Below are 9,102 nucleotides of genomic sequence, written 5' to 3'. Positions count from 1 at the left end.
GGCGTCACAGCCACACACATCTCTCACACCCCGCATCACCACACGTCTCCCGAACCACATGAAGCTCCTTCAATTTAACTGTAACGGGCTTCAGAGCAAGATCGAGGAGATAACCGTCTTCATTGTAAGATATGATATATTGATAGCTGCGGTCCAAGAGACGAAGTAGCACAGCAATTCAACACTGTTGAATTGTGCCGGGTACAATGTGCACCGCCGAGATCGCGAGCGAGATAATGGTGGTGGCCTAGCGTTCATCACGCACCACACCGTGCAGTATCGTCTCATCGAAGCAGACATTGACCGCAGGGATACCACCCTAGAATATCAGGGCATTGCTATCCGGTCAGGCGATGTTGAGCTCGAAATATTTAACGTGTATATACCCCCTGTCACCTGCTGCCCGGCAGGATAGCACCCTGATATAGGTGCGCTCCTCAGAGGTGAAACCCGTATGGTAGTAGGTGACTTTAATGCGCACCACGATCTTTGGCACTCAAGCCTGTCACATGATCGTAGGGGAACTGACTTGGCGGAGCAGATAGACGATTCGACATTCTGCACAATGAACAACGACGCACCCACCAGGATTATGGGCAGCTGCTGCAACTCGCCAGACATAACAATAGTCAGCGCTAGTCTGATAAACAGCATATCATGGCGACCTATGCTGACTTTGGCATCAGACCATCTGCCCATAGTCATCTCGATCGATAAACCAACCAACTTTGCTTCCGCGGAACACCGGACCTATATCAACTTTTCTAAAGCTGATTGGAAAGCCTTCGCGGAATTTACTGAAAACACCATCGCTGCTCTCCCCACACCAACCGACGCGGAGATTTGGCAATTAGTGAACGTACATAAGCTGAAGAAGTGCGAAGAGCATCTGAAGACCTGTAACTTCGCCTCTGGTGTGAGTAAGCTTTGGTCAACCGTGAGGTCACTGTCCAACCCGACGAAGCACGACGACAGAGTCGAAATTTCTTTCGGTGACCATGCTTCGTCGGACCCGGAGCGATGCGCGAGCTATTTTAGCCGGTAGTTGATACTGCATCCAGCTCAGCGAGCGCTGGGCGAACACCTTGGAGTGCAGGGTGGCAAAGTCTTTCTGGCCACGGGTGGACCGGGGCGGTCTAGGGAGCTCTTGAGACTAAGCAAGCTGCATCTCTCACTATTGGTGGGAGTGCTTACTGGTCACTGTGTGATTGGTAACCATGCGGTAAGGCTGAGTGTCGCGGATAACCCTTACTGCACCAGCTGCATGGAGGACGATGAGGTGGAATCATCTCAACATCTGCTGCTCTGGTGCCCTGCCTTTGGGAGCCTAAGGTTTAAGCACCTTGGGTCGCACTTTTTTCACACTCCCGATGAGCTCTCGGGTGTGGACATCAGTCGACTGAAGAGCTTCGTTGTGAGCACGGTGCGTTTCTCCGGCAAAAAGCCATAGGTGTCGTCTTTTTTTCTCCCATAGCTTCCCCCGGCTTTTCCCCCAACCCTCCCAAAAATGGGGACCAAATATTACTGTGGGCTGGTATTGAATATTTATAGCTGCAATTCAAGAAACGAAGTTGCACAGTGACCTGCGTCAGGTACACCGTGCAGTATCGTCACAACGAAGCAGACATCGACCGCAGCAATATCATCTAAGAATGTATGGTATAAGTTGCGCTCCAGATACTTCACGATTTGCAGGTTTTTACAGGAATCCGTTCAAGGTGACCACCTTAAGGTTTATTCATGGAGAAAACAACTTTTCCTGCAACTCCTGTAAAACCTGCAAATCGTGAAGCATCTGGAACGCAACTATTGCTATCCGGTCGGGCGTTGTTGAACTCGAAATATTTAATGCTTATACACCCTGTCACTTGCTGCCCGGCATGATATGAGCCTAATATAGACGCGCTCCTCAGAAATGAAATGCGTATGGTAGCGGGTGACTTTAACGCAAACCAGGATCTTTGGTGCTCACGCCTGTCAAACGACCGTAAGGGAATACATTTGGCTGAGCAGCAGGATTATGGGTAGCAGCAGTAGCTCACGTGACATAACAATTGTTAGCTCTGGTCTGATAAATAGCATAACGTGGCGACCCTCGAATGATAGAATTAAAGATTGCGCATTCCCGACGGCGATGACATTTGTAGGTAAAAAGTACCGAAGCCGAATAGGAGGATAAAAGAGAATGTGAGATTAGTCAATTATCTTAATATTCAATTTTTCGATAGGAAACGTGTTTTAATTGTTTTAAATTGTGAAAATAAATGATTTTGTAATAAAAATTAATAAAGGAAATATGAAAAAACGTATAGTGAATTTCAGTGCATTTAAAGTTTTTGAGGCACTGTTTACTATAAATCGAGATCTGTAGAAATCGGCAAAACGAAAGTAGGGGTTTGCGGAATGCGCCACCCTCTGTTCGCTACATCGTGGTGGCGACCCATGCTGTTATTAGTACTTGTCAACTTTGATTCCACGGAACAGCGCACATATGTATATATGTCAACTTTAAGAAAGCTGACTGGGTCTGCTTCGCGGAAGTTACCGAGAGCACCTTAACCGCCTAAATCCTGTTGGACTCGTAGCAGTAACCTGCCCGAATTTCCCAGCCGAAGCGGCGCATGGGTGTGACCACCGGAATCCCCGTATCAGGGATCTTAATGCACAGATTCGGAAACTGGTAGCAAGTATAGCAGAAAAAGGGGGAAGAGCACCTGAAGACTTGCAACTTCGCCTCTGGTGTAAGCAGGCTTTGGTCAACCGTAAGGTCACTGTTCAGACCGACGAAGCGTGATGACAGAGTGGACGAAGTGGACGAAGTTGAGTGACTAGAAGTCTTAAAAAATTTACAGGTGGCCACCAGAGGAAATCCTCTAAAGTCATTGCTCCCGACGGAATATGCATGCTGATAATGAAACAGTTGAGACCAGTTGGAGTAGAATACCTCACAAGATCCTCAGCACGTCTATGACCCCTCTCCTCATTCCAGATGCGTGGAAACCGAGAAGAGCGGTTCCACTGCTGAAACCGGAGAAACCTGCCAACAGAGGGGAATATTATCGACTGATAACACTGCTCTCCCCCTTCGCGAAGACATTAGAGACCTTGCTACTCCCGGACTTTACCTAACCTCAGCGAAGCATAATCATGGCTCCCGGAAAGTGCACAGCATCACAACCGCACTTAAATATTGCCATAAACACACGTATAACTCGCTGCCCTAATCGTACCCGCCCCTGTGGAAGAACAGTCCTAGTAGCGTTCGACACTGTATGTCATTCTACGCTACTAGAAGAAATAGAGGCCTCATTTCTTCCACAGGGACTCAAACAGTGGTCAGAAAATTATCGGATTGGTCAGTTATTTCCACAGTAAAAAAGTCATAATTATAATAATAATAACAGATTGGCGCTTACGCATATGTTAGTGTTTGGCCGAGCTTCTCCTCCGATTTGTGGCGTGCGCCTTGATGTTGTCGCACAAAGCGGAGGGACCTACAGTTTTACGCCGACTCCGAACGGCGATGGTATTTTTATGAGAAGCTGTTTTTCATGGCAGAAATACACTCGGAGGTTTGCCATTGCCTGCCGAGGGACGACCGCTGTTAAGAAATAACCTTTTTTCTATATTTTTTGCGATGTTGCTTTGACCAGGGTTTGAACTCAGGTGCTGCGGAGTGGAAGTGCGCACTGCTTACCACTACACCACAGCGGGTAAAAAAGTCATAGCTAAGAAAAATTAAACAGTGGCTCATACAGGGTGGTTCCCTCTTCCATCTTCCTTCGTCACCTATCTTTCCAAGCGCTCGCAACCGTAATTGCCAATTAACTACAGATCCGTCCTCAAATCGACCAACGGCGGCACTTGAGCCGTGGACTAGAGGAAATCCTCAGTTCACCGTCCATTTTCTTAACCGCTGCTAAGTCCACACGATTGACGGCAATAGGGGAACTCAATTACAGAACAGAGAAACACAATCAGAACAGATAAAAGAGAACATTGCTTTAATTGGGAACGAAGGTTTCGATGGGTAGGAGGGATAGCGCAGAGGAATGAAACCTAACTATATTCCTTGAACATTTTCACGGACGGCTCTAAAATGCTAAGGCCACCCACGACGGAGTATACTGCTGGCAACTGAAAGTCAGGTAGGCAGTAAGGTTACTTGATCGGTGTAGCTTACATACTTCAAGCACATGTAGCGTGCACCGAAACGTTTATAAACTGAAAAGTAAACTTACACATACGTATGTATGTACATAAATAGTCAGGCGGTAATTAAGGCAGAAATCTCCTTTGCAGCCGGGAAGATATTGGCAGGCTGGTCGCACACAAAAGGCTGCATATCTATTGGGTACCCGATCACAAAGGAATAGAGAGTAATGAAATACCAGATGAGACTGCCAAGCGCTCCACCAGTCTGACACTCGAACAGACCAGCTTCATTAATAGACCACACCAACACTTGTATAACGAAATTCACGACAATATTATTAGGCAGTTCAGGTCTATATGGAATGAGTTAACCACTGGCAAAACTGCAAAAATGATGTGCGAAAACACCGAAAATAATTATAATCGCTTCTTGTGACGGTCATCAGTGAAAAATTACAAAGTGGTTACCGGATTCCTTACCGGGCATATCCTGGTGGCTCTTCATGCACAAAAATTGATATCAGGAAACCCCTAGGGCAAAGGTCGTCAAAAATACAACTAAATACTTGGGAGCTTATCAATTCTAGAAGTTAAAAAATGTCACAAAAGTAGAGCTGATATTCTCAATAAGCGTTTACATCCTTTGTCATGTCTCCTTTAACGTCTGAACTATTAACTGGCAACGCTAAGGACCTACCGGCCTATGTGCGGCTCAACGCCAGCCAGATTGACCTAACCTAATCGCAAAAGGAAGAGTGCACACAATTTTCAGTGTACACTTGAAAACTCACAGTTACAGAATAGAGCCCCAGGCGTAAAATAACACGTGCATAAAACAGCCGTTCATTGTACTGTTTTCATGTCCTAATCTAACTTAATAGACTAAACTAAAACACTTACATTTTTCTAATCACATGATTATCTACTAAATATTCTCTATTATTTTTATTAATTTATATATGGACATTTAAGTTTATAATTGTAATTGGTTGGAATTATGGAAGCTCACCATAGTTGCCTTTCGAATTTTTCTGCTGGGGCACTTCAACATAAATTCATTTAAAATAATATATACATACATATACATATGTATCTATTTATAGACCCCTTACAAAAATAACAATCACATTGACGTTGTACAGCATGAAAATATTTCCTTACCTCTACTTATTTGGACTTTTTGTTTATGTAATTAATCTATAGCTTATCGGATACCCATATACATACATATATATATATAATCTACTTAATTGGTATAATATCCATTCATGGATTCGTTGAGCATCTTCATGTTGCCAATATACTTTTGTGCTTGTCATATTCCTGATAGAAATCAACATTATCCTCCACGAGTTGCTTCCATTTGATACCAAGTTCCTTGTAACTCGGTCCGTTGCCACCTAAATCTTTCGGTAATTCATCACATTCCACTGTAGTTAGACGTTTTTGTACAACAACGCGGGATCGCATCTTTGGTGTCATAAATAATCTAAAAGTTAAACAAATAATACATACATACTAATGTTTAATTTTGTTAAAAATTCGTAACTAAAGGGTACTACATACATACACATGAATAAGTAATACATATTTTTATACCAGAGCGCACTTGTGCACAAGGGTATATTAACTTTGTTCACATAACGGTTGTTTGTAACAGCCAAAACGGATCGAGATTGATACAGACAAATGTATAAATAAATAGAGAAGTCGATTAAGCCATGTCTGTCTGTCCGTCTGTCCGTCCGTCGGTGTGCACACTAACAATGTAAGTTTCCATTTATCCAAGGTAGGTTGGTTAATATTGCATGCAAATTGTTGAAAATCAGTATGTGAAGTAGAATTGTGGTAAAAAAATAACATTATTAAATTTTTGCAAAATGGGCGTGACCCCGCCTACTTATGATGGAATGCTGTAACTCAGTAGCCACTTCACCAATCCTTACCAAACTCGGTACGAGCCTTCCTTTGGTTTAGCTAAGAAATCTGTTGAAAGTCTTTGAAATCGGGCAATAACCACGCCCACCTGTCATAGAACGGTAATTTACAGAAACACGAAAACTGCGATAAATCTGCAACTACTAAGGCTAATTCACTTAATATCGATGAATGCAATCACCACTTATCAGAAAATTAGGTTATTATGAATTTTTGGTTAATGGGCGTGGCGCCGCCACTTATGACTATCTCAGTAACCGATTTATCAATTTCTACCAAACTCGGCACACTTAATAACCCTAGTGTGCAAAACAAATTCGTGAAAAATTATTCAAATCAGACTAAAATTACATCCGCTTCCCCTATACCGGTCAATTTCAGAAATACGAAAACTCCGATATTTCAATAACTGAGGGCGCGTATTTTATCCAAGTTAATAGTTGCAACAATCTCTTAACAATAAATAAGACTTCTATAGACTTTTAGGAATTGGGCGTGGCACCGCTCACTTTATGACTACAAAGGTAACCAATTTAACGATTTTTACCAAACTTGCTTCAATTATATCATTAAGCCTAACTCAGCATATTATCGAAAACGCTTGAAATCGGGAAAAAAGTCCTGATTATCATGCAAAGGTGGTTTAGAAAAAGTTGAAACGGGTATATAAAGTTCGGTTTCGCCCGAGCTTATACTTCCTTACTTGTTTTATATTAAGTAGTTACTTACCTGAAAGTGTTCAAGAAGATATTCACATGTGTCGGCGCGTTTATGAACTCCAATAACTTCGGTTGGCATGGGTAAGCTTGCCAACTCTCTACGGAATGTTTTATCATCCGTGGATTCAATTGCAGCGCATGTCCTAGCTGTACACCAGCCATGTCGAAAATAGCCACAATACCACGACCACAATTGTCTGGCTCGAATTTGAGCAGTAAATCTAAGACCATTTTACTAACCTAAACATTGAGAAAATGAGATGTTATTGTAGTTTTCATCCTACTTAGTTAAAAATCTATTTTACCTTAAAAACGTTATTCTGGGAATGTTGTTTGGGATCATGCACGGCTGCGCGTATTATCACCACCTTACGATTCTTTGAATCCACACCATCGACGGGCAAAAAGACGCCCAACTTCAGCAGTGCCTGTATTTCTGGTAAAAATGGATCTCTGTTGGCAAACCATTCGACACGTTCCGCCCGCATTTGGTAGAAACTGTAATGGATTAAAAATGAAAACAATTAAAGAAAATACACTCTAATCTCAATAGATAACAACGTTACAAGGTACATAGTCATTGCGATATAAAGTAATTTGGTTTAAATTTTCCCCAAGAATCGTAGCGATTATAAATTTGATTACTGGTCGATTTCGTCCATTTTCAATACAATCTGTCCGCAGCCCAAGAAAAATATTCCTTTACATAATGTTTTGAATTTTAAGGCTATTTAGACAGGTGTTATCTCCGAGAATATTCGTATAAGTTTGGCACAAATTCAAAATACATCATAATACAGGTATCAAATGGAAAGTAGTTTAAATATCGCCAATTTAAGATTATTCTTGAATTTTTGGATTGAAAATTAAGATAAAACTAAGAGATTCACAAGACGTGCTAAGCGTCGTAATGTCTTAAAGTCTTATGGCCTCATTCATAAAAAATAAAATAGGTTTAAGGAGCTTTATAAAGTGACATTTTCATAAAAATTTTCGATTTACAAAGCAATTAAAATCTTCTTTATTTTTTTATGAATTTGGGTGTTAATTTTTAGCCAATTTTAACTTCACGAAAAGGTTTTTTGAACTAATTGGAAATATATTATTGGCTCATATTAACCGTAGTTTTACATTTACGTTGTTCACTTTTGCTTGGTTATCAGATTATATGGTTTAAAATTATTTATTATTCCGTAGCGTATTTTATTGTTGTAAGCTGAATAAAAAAATAACCACATAACCAGATAACCTGATAACCAGGCAATTGTGAACAACCTCATTGAAAAGTTCTAAGAATATAAGTCATTACGACGCTTTATGGGTACTAAAAGAAAGCTTTTAAACAATGTTTTTCTTACATAGTATGTTGTAAGTGTTATCCCTTAAGATATTAGTGTAAGGTTGCCACTTATTTTCGATTTTACAAAATTTAACTAAAATAATTTAATATGGACTTCAAAAGAAAGGTATTTCTGAGAATTTTATTCCAGAGAAATTTTCGTTGAGGGTTGCCACTTTTTTATTACAAATTTGTGTCTAATTTCAACGAACATTTTTTGTTTTTGTATATATATATGTATACACATTACATATACATACACACACTCGAAATGTGTGCTCTTGAATCTGGCGTATTTCTCAATAGGGTTGCCACATAATTTGTAATGTGAGATATTTATTTAATTTATTATATTCAAAAAGTGAAAACTTTAAAATTAGTTTGCAAAATATTTTTTTATAGAATTTTTATTGAGGATGTTTTTGTTTATCAACATTCTTTTTTCAAAGTTTTTTATTTTAATTTGTTTCACGGAATTCTGAGATACTTATTTTATTTTATTTTTTTGTCGTAGGAGAGGGAAATGCTTTATGCACTGGGCGGGGGCGCTAGTCTCTATACTACCTTCCCCGAGTGTGGGACTCCCACCGAAGCGTGTTGGGCTACCCACTAAAACCCAAACTCCCACCGCCTTTTGTAGGGGCGTTTCATTCGGGTGTCCTCAGTAGACAACCGTCCTCTCGTTTGCAGCGGAGTACGAATTTCACGTATCTCGCAACTGCTTCCCACTTTTCTGCGCTGGAGATCATTACCCCAATTATGTTGTTCGGAGTTATGTCTCCGTGTCTTTCTTCCAACATTCTGCGCGAAATAAAGAAGTGTTCGCAGGTGAAGAATGTGTGGTACACGTTATCTTCGACGTTTCCACAGTAGTGACAGAACGGTGAGTCCACCCTTCCCATTCTATGAAGATATTCTCGGAAGTAACCATGACCGGTGAGGAATTGCGTC

The 9,102-nt window shown here is 41.0% G+C and overlaps 1 protein-coding gene across 1 annotated transcript in view; it reads right to left on the bottom strand.

Annotated features, from left to right (window-relative positions):
- Window positions 1-5,338: 5,338 nt before the first annotated feature.
- Window positions 5,339-9,102, bottom strand: part of pinta (prolonged depolarization afterpotential (PDA) is not apparent) — a 16,691-nt gene continuing 12,927 nt past the window's right edge. Inside the window, exons 2-4 of the mRNA XM_017616388.1 lie at window positions 7,118-7,310; window positions 6,823-7,052; window positions 5,339-5,644 (exon numbers count right to left, since the gene is read on the bottom strand). Of these exons, the coding sequence (XP_017471877.1) occupies window positions 5,443-5,644; window positions 6,823-7,052; window positions 7,118-7,310 (625 nt within the window). The 3' untranslated portion in view covers window positions 5,339-5,442. The remainder of the gene's footprint in view (window positions 5,645-6,822; window positions 7,053-7,117; window positions 7,311-9,102) is intronic.

This window comes from Rhagoletis zephyria, unplaced genomic scaffold, assembly GCF_001687245.7.
Source record: "Rhagoletis zephyria isolate East Lansing unplaced genomic scaffold, Rhagoletis_zephyria_1.1 Rzeph_scaffold_01195, whole genome shotgun sequence".
Classification (NCBI taxonomy): domain Eukaryota; kingdom Metazoa; phylum Arthropoda; class Insecta; order Diptera; family Tephritidae; genus Rhagoletis; species Rhagoletis zephyria.
The sequence above is the reverse complement of the archived record's forward strand: the minus strand, read 5'-3'. Positions and strand labels throughout refer to the sequence as shown.